The 18,898-nt window shown below is 46.2% G+C and overlaps 1 protein-coding gene across 1 annotated transcript in view; it reads right to left on the bottom strand.

Moving 5' to 3' along the window:
* Positions 1-2: 2 nt before the first annotated feature.
* The window catches only part of tmem38b (transmembrane protein 38B), a 56,318-nt gene continuing 37,422 nt past the window's right edge, over positions 3-18,898 (bottom strand). The window contains exons 4-6 of the mRNA XM_084325511.1: positions 18,121-18,208; positions 5,290-5,407; positions 3-1,078 (exon numbers count right to left, since the gene is read on the bottom strand). Of these exons, the coding sequence (XP_084181637.1) occupies positions 752-1,078; positions 5,290-5,407; positions 18,121-18,208 (533 nt within the window). The 3' untranslated portion in view covers positions 3-751. The remainder of the gene's footprint in view (positions 1,079-5,289; positions 5,408-18,120; positions 18,209-18,898) is intronic.

The following is an 18,898-nucleotide window of genomic DNA, read 5'->3' as shown; positions in this document are numbered from 1 at the left end:
AAAAACACATTGTTTAAATATAGTGCACATGCTGTTTAGTCGTCATGCTTCCAAAGCATTCACAAAAAGAAAAACAGAACATGGTAAAAAATAAAACAGCATTCCATTTTGACAAAATCATTACATTCGCTCGAGTGCATTTCATTTGAGTATAAATAGAATAAAATATCTGTATAATCATATAATATAATCTCTCGTTTTTGTTTTGTTTTTTCATTCGAAAAACAAAGTGATTTAGATAATGTCGTACAGTACAGATACAGTAGAACATGACAAAGAACATTCAACCATCAGCAGGCATACAGCATTCTGGATATATACTGTATATATAAAAGATCCTCAGCTTGCTTTCATTATAAATATATTGAAAATAGAGCTACATAACTGTACCAGAAACATGGAATCAGCCTGGGTACAGTGTGGTATTGTTCTGTTCATTTCAACAACAACAAAAGAGCAGTAGGGGTGAATGGTGTAGGATTGTCCCCCGAATGAAAAAAAGTAGGGTAGGTTGGGGTCAGCTCTTACTCAATTTCAAATTTCTTGGCTTTGGCTTCCATTTTCCAGGATTGCAAACATTTGAAACCTTGAAATATAAAAACTTTTAAATAATAATGGTTCTCATTTTGACTGACTTTTTTTTTTGGTTGGACCTAAAAACCATGTAACCTTCGTGTGACTTCCTGTGGAGATGACACTGAAGACTTGTAGTAGAGCTGAAGAGTAAAGAGGCTACCAGTCCCAGACTTGACTAGTCGGTCTTCTTACAACTCGTTCCCTCTGTGGCGCCCTCTAGCTGTTCTTTGGGTTCGTCCGAGCCGCTCCCTCCCTCGGCTCCGGGGGAGGAGGTCGGGGGCCCCGCCGCTCCGTTGGTCTCACTCCGGGACTCCTCCTTGGCGACGGAGGAGGTCCTCTTGATGGTCGAGCCGATATCGACTGACGGCGCCCTCTCCTTCACGGCCTCGGCCTCCGCGGTCAGGGCGGCGCAACCGGACGGCCCGGCGAAGAGGGTGTTGTGGACGGCCGACTCGATGGGAGCGAAGGGCGAGGCCGAGGAGCCGGTCAGCATCATCCTCGCCTTGAGGAGAGAGAGGGGGGAGAGAGGGGGGTGAGTGTACGGGGAAGGAGGGGAGGAGGATATGACGGGGCGGGGTATTTGCTGGCGAGGGGTGAATGGTACAGTAGGAGCATGTGTGTGTGTGTGCATGAAAAAAAGACAGTTCCTACTACTACTACTACTGCGTATATATATATTTATTCTTACCTTATCTACTGTATATCTATCCACATCCGTCTGTACATACCTGGATATAATCCTTTTTACATATCTGTAGATACTATATCTATATCTATATCTGTACATATCCTTTACCTACTCTTTTACTAGTTACACTGCTGGCCAGTATGACTTACTACCATAGTGTCTTTATACCTGTATCACTGTATATTAATACTACAACTCTGTACATACATCTGATTAGCCCTATTACCCAGTAGTACTAATTTATATATTTCATATCCAGTTTAATCACCTGTAGATTGTATATATACTAACTGTTGCACTTAACTGTTACATTTGCACTTGGATGCCAAACTTATTTGAGCTGTACTGTACTTATGCTGTATAATGACAATACATTTTAATCTAATCTAATTTAATCTAATCTACTATGCGTGTATCTTTGTGTGTATGTGGATGATATAGTCGGCCATTTGTATGTGCGCTTGTATGCTTCTGAGTGAGTGGGATGAGAGCAACGCAACGGGGAGCTCGCAGAAGACCGGCAAAAAAATTAAATAACAAATAGGAGGGTATATACAGGATCTGATGAAACAGCCTGTCATTGACTTGACAGAAGAGAGTTAAGGGGGGGAACCTAACAGCTGAGAGTTGAGAGGAGACATGGTGGATTTATCTGTGTCTCAGTCAAAAGCACAAGTCTCCCAGATAAGAGAAGGGTGGGTGGGGGGGAGGGAGGGGGTAATGATGCAAGCTGGGGAAAATGATGCAAAACCTGCAGCCCTATGGGCAACACACAGCTAATGTGAGTCCCAAAAGCCAAAACCTTCAAAAACTCAGAGGGAGGAAGGTCGTTTAGAAGACAGGATAAGACGGAGGCTTCACCAGATGGTTGGAGATGGAGCTGCTGCAGCATCAAAAGCGTCCGTTTGACTTTAAGTTAGTCCAGAGTTAGCTGGAGTAAATTGCTGTAATTGACCGGTTGTTAAAAGGGCATTTTGCCAGATTTTTTACCTCTGCCCGACGGAGAGCAGACCTCTAGTGAACTGTAGACCTCTAGTGAACTGCAGACCTCTAGTGAACTGCAGACCTCTAGTGAACTGCAGACCTCTAGTGAACTGCAGACCTCTAGTGAACTGCAGACCTCTAGTGAACTGCAGACCTCTAGTGAACTGCAGACCTGACCTCTAGTGAACTGCAGACCTCTAGTGAACTGCAGACCTCTAGTGAACTGCAGACCTCTAGTGAACTGCAGACCTCTAGTGAACTGCAGACCTCTAGTGAACTGCAGACCTCTAGTGAACTGCAGACCTCTAGTGAACTGTAGACCTCTAGTGAACTGCAGACCTCTAGTGAACTGCAGACCTCTAGTGAACTGCAGACCTCTAGTGAACTGCAGACCTCTAGTGAACTGCAGACCTCTAGTGAACTGCAGACCTCTAGTGAACTGCAGACCTCTAGTGAACTGTAGACCTCTAGTGAACTGTAGACCTCTAGTGAACTGCAGACCTCTAGTGAACTGTAGACCTCTAGTGAACTGTAGACCTCTAGTGAACTGCAGACCTCTAGTGAACTGCAGACCTCTAGTGAACTGCAGACCTCTAGTGAACTACAGACCTCTAGTGAACTGTAGACCTCTAGTGAACTGCAGACCTCTAGTGAACTGAACTGCAGACCTCTAGTGAACTGCAGACCTCTAGTGAACTGTAGACCTCTAGTGAACTGCAGACCTCTAGTGAACTGAACTGTAGACCTCTAGTGAACTGCAGACCTCTAGTGAACTGCAGACCTCTAGTGAACTGTAGACCTCTAGTGAACTGCAGACCTCTAGTGAACTGCAGACCTCTAGTGAACTGCAGACCTCTAGTGAACTACAGACCTCTAGTGAACTGCAGACCTCTAGTGAACTGTAGACCTCTAGTGAACTGCAGACCTCTAGTGAACTGCAGACCTCTAGTGAACTGCAGACCTCTAGTGAACTGCAGACCTCTAGTGAACTGCAGACCTCTAAACTGCAGACCTCTAGTGAACTGCAGACCTCTAGTGAACTGCAGACCTCTAGTGAACTGCAGACCTCTAGTGAACTGCAGACCTCTAGTGAACTGTAGACCTCTAGTGAACTGTAGACCTCTAGTGAACTGCAGACCTCTAGTGAACTGTAGACCTCTAGTGAACTGTAGACCTCTAGTGAACTGCAGACCTCTAGTGAACTGCAGACCTCTAGTGAACTGTAGACCTCTAGTGAACTGCAGACCTCTAGTGAACTGCAGACCTCTAGTGAACTGCAGACCTCTAGTGAACTGCAGACCTCTAGTGAACTGCAGACCTCTAGTGAACTGCAGACCTCTAGTGAACTGTAGACCTCTAGTGAACTGCAGACCTCTAGTGAACTGTAGACATCTAGTGAACTGTAGACCTCTAGTGAACTGCAGACCTCTAGTGAACTGCAGACCTCTAGTGAACTGTAGACCTCTAGTGAACTGCAGACCTCTAGTGAACTGCAGACCTGACCTCTAGTGAACTGTAGACCTGACCTCTAGTGAACTGTAGACCTCTAGTGAACTGCAGACCTCTAGTGAACTGCAGACCTCTAGTGAACTGCAGACCTCTAGTGAACTGTAGACCTCTAGTGAACTGCAGACCTGACCTCTAGTGAACTGTAGACCTCTAGTGAACTGCAGACCTCTAGTGAACTGCAGACCTCTAGTGAACTGCAGACCTCTAGTGAACTGCAGACCTCTAGTGAACTGCAGACCTCTAGTGAACTGCAGACCTCTAGCAGACACTATTTCCTCAACTTTCCTTAAGTTCTACCTCCGGTCAATGGTCTCTAACTACACACCCTCAAGACCCCTACGCTCTGTATCTTCTAACTACACTCCCTCAAGACCCCTACGCTCTGTATCTTCTAACTACACACCCTCAAGACCCCTACGCTCTGTATCTTCTAACTACACTCCCTCAAGACCCCTACGCTCTGTATCTTCTAACTACACACCCTCAAGACCCCTACGCTCTGTATCTTCTAACTGCACCTGTATCTTCTAACTGCACATCCTCAAGACCCCTACACTCTGTATCTTCTAACTACACACCCTCAAGACCCCTACGCTCTGCATCTTCTGGCCGCCTCAGACCCACTCCTATCTGAACTCCTAGGGGGTCATCAAAGAGAAGCAGGCTATTCTCAGGTCTCTCTCCACAATGGTGGAACGAACTTCCCACCAGTGAGGACAGACGAAACCTGCCCAATTTTCCGCCGTTGACTAAAAACACACCTCTTCAAACGATATATGAAAATAAAAATGTACTGTCTGTAATATTATGTACCTTACTACTATGCTACTATACTTATACTACAACCTATTAGGCTAATATGTCTATTCTACTATGCACTCAAAGTATAACTATCAAGATCGAGCACTGTTTGACGACCAATGTCACTTAGCTGCCAGAGATGTACCCTTCCTGCTGACTTGTTGTTCATAATTTGTAAGTCGCTTTGGATAAAAGCGTCAGATAAATGTATGTAAATGTGAATGTAAAGTTGGGCCTACTACAGTTGAACATTTCTCAGGGAGCTCTTGAGACACAAAACACATTGGTAAGTTGTATGTCCTCCTCACAATAGAACGATTGGATTCAGGTTCAAAATTGGCTAAATGTCCTTTTAAAGCCCTACATTTCATAGATGGTTCCTCTGTTACAGCTAATTAGTAGTAGGCCTCAGATACTTTGATTAAAATGTGTAACCTCTGCATTCCATTAATTTGTACCCACTTTGGAAATGGAACATCTTCAAATAACAATGCAAATGGTAAATGGTTTGTGCATTACTAGCTACGGTAAATCAAGTACCATTACACCTTTTCAGGTGTACTTTATTTGGAATTCTATCTTGGAATTCTATCTTTCAATTACCATTAGCCATCGTTGAATGTTCCAAGTCTCAAAATTATAGCTCATGTAAGATTGTACACATGAAATGTTTAAAAAAAAAATCTATTTATTATTATTTCTTGTGACCAGGGGTGTGTTTGATGACTGACCTTGTTGACCACGATGAAGACTGTGTAGAGCAGCATGAGGTGGTGCTTCTGGAGGGGCAGGTACTGGGTCTGCTGCAGGGTGAACAGCACCGCCCCTATCAGGGTGACCTTGGTGGGGCTAAACAAACATTGATAAGATAAGATAAGATATTCAAGAACCTGAGAAACTCACAATGATTAATTGGTCTCTGACACTACTGGATGTCATTTATATGGAAATCTCTACTGCACGTGTAGTTGGAGTGGGACAGGCCAGCATTGAGCTGTGGGTCGCAGCGGCAGAGAAAGTTAAGACCACCATCTAGCAGCGGAGCGGGGTTGGGGTGTTGGTCCTGGGGGGTCCTGGGGTGGGGGGTGGGAGAGGAAATGTCTAATGTCTTTTGTGGTGTTTGTGATAATATAATTTGTAAAAATGTTTAGGTTCTGTATTTATTATTTTTATTACTTTTGTTATTCTACTGTTATTCTATTGTCATTATTGTTATTGTTATTGTTATTGTTATTATTAGTCTGGTGTTGTTCTGTTTATTATTATTCCTGTATTATGTGCCGTCATGTTTTGTTTTATATTCTATGTAAAACATTTTTTTTTTTATAAAAAATAAAAAGATAAGATAAGTTGTTCCTTTATTGATCCCATTTGGGAAATGTGGGTGTCATAGCAGCATGGGGGAGGGGAGGTACAGGTATTGGCAGGGTAGCTAATAGTAAAAAATACATAAATATAGGCAATAGATTGTATCTGAATACAGAAATATGAGAAAAATAAACAGTGTAAATAATATTGTTCCACCCCACGGCCACGACCCCTTTTTGACATTATTTTATGAGTGATGCAATAAATTAACGTTTTTAAAATCAAACGTTTTCAAGTATTATTATCACTACTGTTGTGAAGGGCCAGATTAAACCGAATATATATATTTATTTATATATATATATTTAATTGTATTTGTATATTCTCTAATATTCCCTGATATCCCTTGTATATTCCTTGTACAATATGCATTGAATATCCATTCTAGCCTACTGAACATCCCATAATAGTCTCCATTCTACTATTGGTCGAGACCTTGGTGCCAGGCTGCCATACCCCTCAGACCCAGTTCAAACGTACCGCTCGACATGTACGAACAAGTCCTAGTTCCGCGTAGGAATTTGGCTACCGCACCACTAATGGGACTATTTGTTCATAGTGCGTATATATACTGCGCTACTAAAGTAGGACTTTCTTTTCAGTCCAGTTTCTTACCCTCCAATAGAGTCACAGACGTAAAGCCTCCCCGCGATGCCACGTGTGGGAGTAAGGCCAAGTTCGGCCTACCATCGGTATTGAGACATCGTGTATATTAATATTTGAATAGTCATATTTGGCACTATATCGTCGAGTTGGACGTAGTCTATTAAGCTAATAATAGTCTGTTAATATATAGTGCTTCGTGCGGTGAGAATACTACCGTAGTCAGTACCCCATCGTTTCGGGCAGAGAACTGGCTGCTTACCCAGGGTGGTTGACCCTATGTGAAGCTGCACCCGAGGAGCCCCAGAGCCGACGAGCGAGTGGACCTGTATACCGGATTATTCTACCGACGACAGCCCGCCTTCCCAGGCACGGATTATGCTTTGGATACTTTGATTATTCTATGGATAAAGACCCCCGACACTACCGTGTGTTGGAACCCCCCCCCCCTGGAGAGGACGCAAGGTGAGGAGACGCTCTGCAAGACGAGGTCTCTCCACATCTCTCCCCCGTGGACCGGAGAGAGCCGGCCCACAAAGAGTCCACCTGCTTTCATCTGTGGTCCAAGGATCGCCGGCGCATTGAACGGCACTACAGTGGGTTCTCCTGGGATACCCTTGGCCGGACGAGGCAGCTGGATTCTACCCCCCCCCCCTCCTACTCCTGTCGGCTTACAAGCGACCGGATTAACCCCCTCTAGTGTATCCAGCCTATAATCATTAAAGTATCATTGCTGTTATTCCTTAACTATTCCAGGTCGTATATTTACCACCTGCGCCTTCAGAGATTGGACATTATCTATTGATATACCGATATACAGTAAACGGGCTCTAATGTAACTGACCAAGTTCACGGTGGGGACCAGTGGGAACCAGACATGACTTCACACCCCGCCAGTACTGAAGAAGTAGTCCCCGATGAGTCCCGGGAGGAATACAACGCTACCGAGAGAGAACTCGGCACGGAAGAAGACGGGGAGAGCACCGTGGAGATAGAGCTCCAAGGCTCCGCAAGGAGTACCCCGAGGGAAGGCTCCCCTATACAACCGCCTTCTCCCAGCGAGGCAGAGAGGACCCTACAGCAGGCATTCCTCGTCAGCCTGAAAGCCTCTACTGAACGCGATAGACTCCAGGGTGAACGCGATCGATTGCAGCTACAGCAACGGAGCGAAGAAGAGCACATACGCCTGGAAATAAGACGCATTCAGATGGAAGAGAATGTGGCCCGAGACCGAGCAGACAGCCAGCGAGCAGCTGCTGGTGCTCTACGGGACGCAGAGCGCGACAGACAGCAAGCGCAACTAATAGAACAGCTGATCAGACGGACAACACCCTCTCCCTCCGCCAGAGGCTCCAGGAACTCGTCTAGACACACCTCCAGGGCGGCATCCCCTAGCCGAGTAAACAACACTGAACTTGACCAACAGACGAGGTCTATAACCCCCACAGACCACCTCCCCCCACCGGTCCAAGCGAGACCTAGCAACCGGGAAGGAGCAGCATATCCTGTGGAGAGGCTAAACCAGAGACTACAAGCACTGGATGACCTAACTGAAGACGAAGAGGAAGAGGAGGAGAACCACGCCCGAAGACAGCACAGTACTCTACCGGACCAGGAGGTCCGGTACAGCCCAGGCTATACTCCCGCGGAGCTGCGCTACAGACCCCCGACTCTATACACGGGTGAGCACGACGCACGACCCGCACCGAGGAACAGCACCTGGACAAGCGGGCCATGGTACACTGCCGGTACCAGCCCATACCAAGGAGCGGGAGGAGACTCGCCTAGGAGGCCTCTCCCCCAACGCTCGCCGATGTATCCACAGTCAGCGTCATACATTGGCACGCCTATGGTACCCGACTTCACCCAAGAGAACCGGGCCCAGTATACAGAACTCTGCATGTGTCTGGAGACCATGTTGGTGGATGTATTGGATGAACGCCACAAATACGCCATCCTACTGCAGCACTTAAAGGTGCCCCGCGCACATAATATAGCGCTCGCCTACGCGACTTCCACCACCCCATACACAGCAGCGCTGGTAGCATTGGACCAGAGGTATGGGCGCATATGGGATTACGTGATCCAGGAGATCCGACACATCGACCGCTTACCCCCAGCAATAGACAATCGAGCACTGGACGACCTGTCCATCAGAGTGCAGTCCCTGGTAGGGATGTTGGGAGCGCAAAGAGAGAAGGGGAAGTATGAACTTTACGCCAACTCAAATGTGGAAAGGATCCTGGAGAAGCTGCCGCCCGCTCGTCAGGAGCGCTTTAGGCGGCAGAGGGACCACAGAGACCCGAATGGCCCCGAACCGAACCTCCTCGATCTAGCAGACTTCCTGGCGAGAGAAGTCAGCAGCCTACGGCTAGATACATTCGGACGGAGCACCCCTGGCTCCAGAGAAGGAACCAGACGACTAAATGATGGAAGAAGATCGGTGACTGTGATGCACCAATCGGAGTCAGTACCGAGCAGCAGGAGCCACAGTACCCCCTCCAGAACGGAGAAGTGGAAGATAGTGTGCCCCTACTGTGAGAAAGAACACTGGCTAGCGCAATGTGACTCCTTCCCCAAGCTGAACGCGGAGGAAGCAGGTCAATGGATAAAGTCCAACAAGCGCTGTTTTCGCTGTGCGCGCTCACACATGGCAGCCGAATGCCGCTTAAAGAAAAGGTGCACCAAGTGCGATGGAGCCCATCTGAACATACTTCACGACAGTAACAGACGCCGCCCTTCACCTGCACCATCCAGCCGCAAAGCGAGCGTCATGTACATCGATCCCGCCAGCAGCAGTGGAGCCTGAGTACTCCTAAAAGTAGTGCGTGTGACACTAAGCTACCAGAATAAAGTCCTGGACACTTACGCCGTCCTCGATGACGGGTCAGAGAAGACCCTGCTGCTCGCCTCCGCTGCGGCCCAGCTAGGGCTGCGGGGAAGCGAAACCCAAATGACAATTCGGACAATAAGACGAGATTTGAAGACGATAAAGGGCGAGAATGTCTCATTCTCTATCGCAGCAAGCGGCCAGCCTGAGCGACGGTACCAGATTGCAGACGCTTTCACCAGCCAAGAAATAGGACTGTCGCGGTACACATACCCCGTCGCCAAGCTGATGGAGAAATATGCACATCTGCGCAAGTTACCGATCCCGCTCATAGACAATGCTATGCCGACCCTGTTGATAGGCTCCGACCATGCAGACCTCATTGTCCCGATAGACCGGGTTCATACCGGACCCCGAGGCTGTCCTGCAGCAGTCGAGACCCGTTTGGGATGGACTCTCCAAGGCCCGCTCGCCAAATCTCTCAACCGAAGTACAGCCACTAGATGTCTCCACTCCCGAGTCACAGAGGGAGAAACCGCACTCCTGCAACACGTAGAGCGGCTATGGAGCTTGGAACAAATGCCCTTTAAGAATGGAAAGAAAGACATTCGCTCTAAAGATGACATTTACGCCATTCACCTCCTCGAGACAGGGACCAAGAGAGTCCCGGTCAACGGCGTGTTGAGATACGCCACGCCACTCCTGCGGCGAGAAGGAATGCCTACTTTCCACGCCAAGACAGACGCCATAGAACGGTACCTGCTGAACACGGAGCGGCGCTTAGCCAAGAACCCCGCCCAAGAGAGTGTATACCGCGCTGAGATTGAGAAGCTCATCACAGCGGGACACGTCACAAAGATGGACATTAAAGAGGCTGACCAGACCACTGAATCGTGGTACGTGCCCCACCACAAGGTCCATCACAACGGTAAAGACCGCATAGTATTTAACTGCAGCTACCAGATCGGATCCCAAAATCTGAATAAAGAGTTACTGCCCGGTCCCACACTCGGCCCCTCCCTACTCGGCGTTCTACTCCGCTTCCGCCAGGAAAAGGTGGCCATCAGCGGGGACATTAAAGGAATGTTCCTGCAGGTGAGATTAGTAGAGGCGGACAAGCCCCTGTTACGGTTCCTATGGAGAGAGAAGCCAGGAGATGAGCACCCAGCCATCTACCAATGGGAAGTCCTCCCCTTCGGAACGACGTGCACCCCCTGCTGTGCGACATTTGCACTACAGAAACATGTAGCAGAGGACCCAGCAGCGGACGAAGAGGTCCGACGAAGCGTAAAGAACAGCTTCTACGTAGACAACTGTCTACAAAGCCTTTCAACCCAGGAAGAAGCCGAGGCTCTCCTGATTAAACTCCGCGCCTCATTGATCAAAGGCGGCTTTGATCTCAGGCAGTGGGCCAGCAGCGATCCGCAAGTACTGCGCAGCCTCTCCTCCGAGGACAAGGCAGCCAGCAGCGAGACCTGGATGGCTACAATCCCGGGAGAAGCCCAGGAGATGACCCTGGGATTGGTGTGGCGATTCAAAACAGATTCGCTTCACTACAGACACAAGCCCCGGACTACGGAGCAGGGAAGGCCGGCGGCGGCGCCGACCACCAGACGGAGTGTGTACACAACACTCGCCCGACAATATGACCCGCTAGGATGTATTCTACCGTACACCACCAGGGCAAAAATGATTGTACGAGCATTGTGGGACAAGGACCAGGGCTGGGACGACCCCATTCCCGCACACCTTGCATCCACCTGGAGAGAGTGGGAGATGGAGCTCCACTCACTCCCAGGCGTTAATATGCGCCGAAGCTACTTCCCACCCACGGTGAGGCCAGAGACATGTAAAATGGACTTACACGTCTTCAGTGACGCCTCAGAGGTCGCATACGGATCAGTAGCCTACTTGCGGGCCCAAGACCAGGGGGGAGAGATCTACACAGCATTTGTCCTCGCCCGCTCGAGAATAGCCCCACGCAAGCAACAATCTATCCCACGTCTAGAGCTCTGCGCAGCCCTAGCCGGAGCGCACCTAGCCACGCTCATCCAACGTGAGCTCACCATACCGGTGTCTAGAACAATCCTGTGGTCAGATTCCACGACGGTACTCGCCTGGATCAAATCGGACTCATGCAAGTACAAAGTCTTCGTGGGAGTCAGAGTCACCGAGATTCAAGACTTAACCGAAGAGTTAACCGGAGAAACAGAGTGGCGCTACGTTGATACAAAACAGAACCCAGCTGACGTCATCACCCGGGGGATGCCCCTGGATGACCTCACCCGTCGCAATGTCTACAGTGACGGCCCCGCATTCCTAAGACTCCCGGAAGGACAGTGGCCCATGCCTATCCCGAGGGAAGCAAGTCCAGAGGAGGTGGAAATTAAGAAGTCTGTGTTCTGTGGATTGAGCACCGTAGCCTCCACCGACCCTAACATAAACGATTGCACGTCCATAGAGAGTGCACAACAAAGAACATTCCTGCGGTACCACCCGGAGTGCAAGTCCCCCGCTGATATGTCAGCGGCTAACTACGAGGAAGCAGAATTGCTTCTACTGCAGCGAGCCCAGAGAGACTCGTTCCCCGATGAATTGGCCTGTCTACAGGGAGGAAAGCCCGTCCCATCCGACAGCAGATTAATTCACCTGGCCCCCGAGAGCGACGCTCACACCCTCATCAGAGTGGGTGGTCGCCTACGCAGAGCCCCCAATCTACCGGATGACATTAAATACCCGATCGTATTGAACAGCCGACACAAGGTCACAGAGCTGATTATAAAGAAATACGATGAGGATGTACATCACGCAGGAGCAGAAAGAGTCTTCGCGGAAATCAGACGTCGTTACTGGATCCTACAAGGAAGAGAGGCGGTACGACGCTTCCAACGAACATGTCTAGACTGCCGCAAGTGGCGCGCGCAGCCCAGCATACCAAGGATGGCTGACCTTCCTCCATATCGCCTCCGAATCGGTGACAAGCCATTCCACTCAACGGGTATGGACTGCTTTGGCCCGCTGCACATAAAGAAAGGAAGAGGAACCGAGAAGCGGTGGGGTATTGTATTCAAATGCATGACCACCAGAGCGATACACATCGAGCTTCTCCCGACCATGAGCACAGACTCATTCCTTATGGCCTTCCGTAGATTCATATCACGGAAAGGAAGACCGTCTACCCTATTGTCCGATCATGGGACAAACTTTAAAGGCGGCGAAAGAGAGCTGAGAGAGAGCTTCCAAGCTATGGGCCCAGAACTTAAGACCCACCTCGCTCCAGCACAGGTTGATTTCCAATTCAACCCCCCAAACGCACCCCACTTCGGTGGCACTTGGGAACGAGAAGTGCGCTCCATAAAGACAGCCCTGTACGCAGTACTTGGGGCCCAGACTGTGGCGGAAGAAGTCCTAATGACAGTCCTCACGGAGATTGAGGGAGTACTTAACTCGAAGCCCCTCGGATATGTCTCCAGTGATGTGGCGGATATCGACCCAATTACCCCCAACACACTCCTGATGGGGCGGCTAGATCCCACATTACCCCAGACAATGTACCGGCCTGAAGAAGCGAACGGCCGACGAATGTGGAGGTACAGCCAAGTATTAGCCGACAAGTTTTGGAACAGTTTCCTACTGCACTACCTACCGTCTCTACAGACCCGCCAGAAGTGGGTAAAGGAGAGAGACAATTTGACAGAAGGAACAGTCGTCATGATTATTGATCAATCACTGCCCAGAGCTATGTGGCCGGCCGGCCGCGTAAGCAAAGTGATCACCGGTGCCGACGGCAAGGTCCGAGCAGCTGAAGTGCTCGTCCAGGGTCGCACTTACACCCGTCCCGTGGCAAGGCTCATAGAACTGCCTCGACTCCCAGACACAATCGATGATGACCATGACCCTACAACCCTATGACTTTGTGAAGTTGACTGACCCCTACAGCAAACCCTTATGTGTAAATAGACAACGCGATTAATCTGTCTCCGTTTAACTGATTAGGTCTGGGACCTATTCAGGGGGTGGCTGTTGTGAAGGGCCAGATTAAACCGAATATATATATTTATTTATATATATATATTTAATTGTATTTGTATATTCTCTAATATTCCCTGATATCCCTTGTATATTCCTTGTACAATATGCATTGAATATCCATTCTAGCCTACTGAACATCCCATAATAGTCTCCATTCTACTATTGGTCGAGACCTTGGTGCCAGGCTGCCATACCCCTCAGACCCAGTTCAAACGTACCGCTCGACATGTACGAACAAGTCCTAGTTCCGCGTAGGAATTTGGCTACCGCACCACTAATGGGACTATTTGTTCATAGTGCGTATATATACTGCGCTACTAAAGTAGGACTTTCTTTTCAGTCCAGTTTCTTACCCTCCAATAGAGTCACAGACGTAAAGCCTCCCCGCGATGCCACGTGTGGGAGTAAGGCCAAGTTCGGCCTACCATCGGTATTGAGACATCGTGTATATTAATATTTGAATAGTCATATTTGGCACTATATCGTCGAGTTGGACGTAGTCTATTAAGCTAATAATAGTCTGTTAATATATAGTGCTTCGTGCGGTGAGAATACTACCGTAGTCAGTACCCCATCGTTTCGGGCAGAGAACTGGCTGCTTACCCAGGGTGGTTGACCCTATGTGAAGCTGCACCCGAGGAGCCCCAGAGCCGACGAGCGAGTGGACCTGTATACCGGATTATTCTACCGACGACAGCCCGCCTTCCCAGGCACGGATTATGCTTTGGATACTTTGATTATTCTATGGATAAAGACCCCCGACACTACCGTGTGTTGGAACCCCCCCCCCTGGAGAGGACGCAAGGTGAGGAGACGCTCTGCAAGACGAGGTCTCTCCACATCTCTCCCCCGTGGACCGGAGAGAGCCGGCCCACAAAGAGTCCACCTGCTTTCATCTGTGGTCCAAGGATCGCCGGCGCATTGAACGGCACTACAGTGGGTTCTCCTGGGATACCCTTGGCCGGACGAGGCAGCTGGATTCTACCCCCCCCCCCCCCTCCTACTCCTGTCGGCTTACAAGCGACCGGATTAACCCCCTCTAGTGTATCCAGCCTATAATCATTAAAGTATCATTGCTGTTATTCCTTAACTATTCCAGGTCGTATATTTACCACCTGCGCCTTCAGAGATTGGACATTATCTATTGATATACCGACGAATACTCCTTGCCATAAAAGTGCATACTATTTCAATTCATAAATGTAATTAAGTGATTAAGTGCTTATTCTACACACCATCGCTGTGTAGGAAATAAAGACCTGTTTCTAATTCGTACATTTGTGTTGGATCCGTTTCATCTACGTGAGAGTGTTCATGATAATATATTTATGCCGTGTACTGGGTGGCCGAATATTAAGTACAAAGGTAGTGGTAGTAAGTATCATATCTAGTAATACAGTCAGGGAATTGTACCCCTCAGTTACAACTACTATGTCACAAATACATGTAGAATGTAAAACGTTAGGTTGGCAATAGTTTAGCAATAGGTTAAAAGTGAGTTTATATCATTTTAAGTTTTTATTTTTCACTCGCGTTTTTGACGCTGAAGCGTAAATGGAAATGTTGAACCATGGGAATTGTAGCTATCTGCCAGCGTCGGAATTTCTCAAAACTACACTTCCTGTGGTCCGCTATGGTCGTTCAAAGTTCGGCGTTCTGAATGAATCATATCAATAATTGTTATGATTCGCGATAATAAGCTACAAAAGGTAACGTTTTTGACAAATATTGAAACGCAGTCAGTTTCTCCACACTATTGTAATCATGTAGGAATAATTAGATCTGAAATTAGTTACAAAATGATTACACTGTGGGAGAAATAAAAAAGTACAGTCGATTACATTAAATATCTGTATATGTTATTATGCATGCCTGGTGATACTATATCCAAATTGAACTCGGCCATTTGAAAGATACTATATGTATATATATATATATAAATGTGCGAATTGGCTATAATAAAGGTAATGTATAAGCATATATTCTATATTCTATAATAATATTTCAAATTGCATTGGTCCGGATGGGAGAATTCAGTACTGTATATACAAAACCTTCAATTTTATCATCTTCCCTTTATTAATGTCCTTAGATCTTTTGTACACATGATCTCAAGAGGGTACTGAATTAGCTCAGTGGCAGTTTTTTAAGTTTGGTCATTATTATCATGGTTTTATTCACTGTCAAAGATGAAAAGAAAAATCATAATTCATATTTTCCTTTGTTTCATCAGAATTTAAGCAAGCCTAGTAATAGACACAATATTTCTGACACTGAGAATACATTCATTGAGGTCCATAGATGTTCCTAGATACCAAGAATATGCAAATAGCCCTTGTAGAAGTGGAGCAATATTCCATTTACCATAGGTATACATTTTATGCAGATTTCATCTGGGGTGGAACAGGTTAACTGAATATTTTCAAATTTGCTGAGCACATTCATATGCTACAGATTTATGAAAACACTTGTCCTGCACCTTGCAGACCATCGGGTCTGTAATGATAATCTTTACTACTGCCAGTCCAAGAGGAGAAATACTACACCAAAGCATCTTTTCCTAAAGAAAAATGCTGTTCCAAGAGCGGAGAGACCTGCCGCAGACAAAGTGGAGGTAATGTTATTAGCTAAAGACAAGTTATTGGCATCAGTAGACACGAAAGCTTGGCGGGATAATGGCAAAAACAATTACTCAAAAAGCCAGTAGTATATGTACAAAATATCAAATGAGTCATGACTGATTATAAAATTATAAAAGATTTATTTCCCCTTTTGTAAACATCAGAACACCCCCCCCCCCCCCCACCCCGGCCGCAAATAGTGGACTGGATCAACAGAGACTGGAAGAAGAAAAACACAAAGGTGTAGGGACTGTTGTTAGACACTTATTATAACAGTCTGAGTTTGTCAGTGGCAAAATAAAGCAATTTTAGTGGACGTACTTTAACGTCAGGGGTGTAAAGTACTTGAGTAATTGTACTTTGTTACAATACTTAAGTACTGTTTTTGGGAATTTGTACTTTACTCAAGTATTATTAGGTTTGTATACATTTAAAATGCAGACCTACAAAGTACAAAGTACACACCGCACTTTATTTAAAAACAGCCAATAAAATCCCCATCAATAGAAAATGAACCCACCCATACCCATGCTGATTGGTCCTTGTGCAAGACTAGAAAGCGGGGATCTTTGATTAAACACCTGCTATCAGAAGAATAGACAGTCAGAGTGACGAGCTACAGAAGATGGCCACAAACGATAGTACGAGTGATGAAGAGGACGAAACGGTCGGCGTGGACGGACAAGACGAGCACCCATGGCCCTATTTCCGTGAAACTTTTTGACTTTTACTCAAGTGTGTTTTTAGCCAGATACTCTGACTTTTACTTGAGTACGATTTTGAGACGTAAGTATAATTTCTGGGTACTTTTTACACCCCTGTTTGACGTGCATGTTTACCCCGTGTGATTACATTGCAGCTTGTTTTGCAGCTGCCGACTGAAGCGATCTCCCTCAATACTGGACCAATTACAAAAAATGTTGTCTCGATTATTCATTTAACTTAGACCTACTTAGAGAAACAAATACCAATGTATATTTCAACCATCTGCCAGAAAAGAAGACTAATCAACTATATCATGCCATATCTATTACCAATAATACATCTGAGAGCAGAATGAGGTTTCAGAGTGGAAGGAGCAGCATTTCTATAAAACACCTGTCCATAATCAGACATAAGACTGATAGGAAAATTGCTTCAACCACCCTCGTTCTGCTAATCATTGTCATCACTGTTCCCGTACAAGAAGAAAATTTTTGCCACAATTTTTTACTCTTTTTGTATCACAAACAGTACTGTATTTGTAAATCTGGTATGTCATAAATGTATAGATGTAGCAGTACTGTCTATCTGTATGTCATGTATGTCATTATGTTATGATTAATTGAAAATTGGGGACCCTGATGTAAACAAGACGAAAGTATTTCTCTGGTCTGCATCCCAATTGTGTGTATTGAGCTGTACTGTATTGTACCCATTCTGAAATCTGTTAATAAAATGTTCAATCAATCAATCAATCTACATACACACTCACACATTTGATCATCTTGTATACATCCAGCTGACTGCACACAAAGAGCCACAGATAGATCAATGCGCACCAACAGTACATTCCTAGTTCCTGACAGTATCTGTTTGATACTGATACATTTATCCACTAGAGGGCGCTACGTATATAATCAAGGACAATTATTTCCTAGTTCACCACCAGCAGAGGGTGATAAAGACTCGAAATTGGGAAGCTGGTTCTGTTCCCATACAGCTGGTTCTGTTCCCATTGCTGCAATTTACTGGCAAGATTGTCTATATGGAAATATGAAATATGGATCATATTTCTAAAGTGACATAGACAGCAACTTTGATGGACAACATTGCCCAAAAAGTTGCCTCAGCAATATTGCTTAAGAACATCTTGTTGCCAAGAAACACGACGATACGAGTTTTGACCCTGGGGCTCACTAGGAGCATTGCTCATCCACGTCGTCCGAGAAAATGGCCTTGGATATCACCATCCTTAGTGACAAACAATAATATAAATGAGTTACTAGAATGTTTACAATTCATTTCATAATCTGACGCATACATGCCGTCGCAGTGTAAACATTTGTATTTTCTATCATGGCGTGAGGTGAAAAAGAAACATTCCAAAAAGACAAAAAAATACTTACTAGGACATCTTGAGAAGCTCGTTGGTCTCTGGTTTCCAGACGCCACGCACCAGCTGTTCAAAGTTACTGATCAGACCGCCTCCAGCACCTAGAGAGAGGAGCCACGTCAACCACACGATCTAACACACAACATGGAGTCACATGGGAGGACGGACCCAATGTTACGTTGTTGTTGTTGTGAAGCTAGCGTATGACTAAAACTTGACTAAACTAAAAATAGATAAAGGTGACTAAATATGATGAAAATGAAAAAGAGCATTTGAGACATGCCTTCTTTTCTTGATCCTCCAATCACAACTTTCGCTGCCCTCTGGGGGAATGTTCACATCAAGAGGATTAATGCCATTGGATGATTTGGTCAATTAACTGCATTTATATAACAGCTTTTATCGAAAGCACTTTACAACTTGTGCCTCACATTCTTCACCCATTCGACACAGGAGGAGATGGATCAACGTTCTGATGAGCAGACGACTCTGCTCTACCGCCTGAGCCCACTGTATGTGATTACCCCTGCTGTGTAGCTACTTTCCTTGTTGACCCCAGTCGACTAGTTGAAGCAGAACTAGTCTATACTAAACCTATTTAGTATATATAGACTGTATATCATATATTACATATTTATAGGTATATTTATATAAATGTATTGGATTGTATAGAGATACAGCGTTTATACAGTACATATAAATAACAATAGATTCAATTATAATTTGTGATAGTTAAAAAGGGGTAGAAATTTTAAAAAGTGTATGTACAGTACTTCTTCCTATTCCTTTTT

The sequence above is a fragment of the Notolepis coatsorum genome, assembly GCF_963971535.1.
Source record: "Notolepis coatsorum genome assembly, chromosome: 11".
Classification (NCBI taxonomy): Eukaryota; Metazoa; Chordata; class Actinopteri; order Aulopiformes; family Paralepididae; genus Notolepis; species Notolepis coatsorum.
Note: the sequence above shows the minus strand (reverse complement) of the source record. Positions and strands in the feature narration are given on the sequence as shown.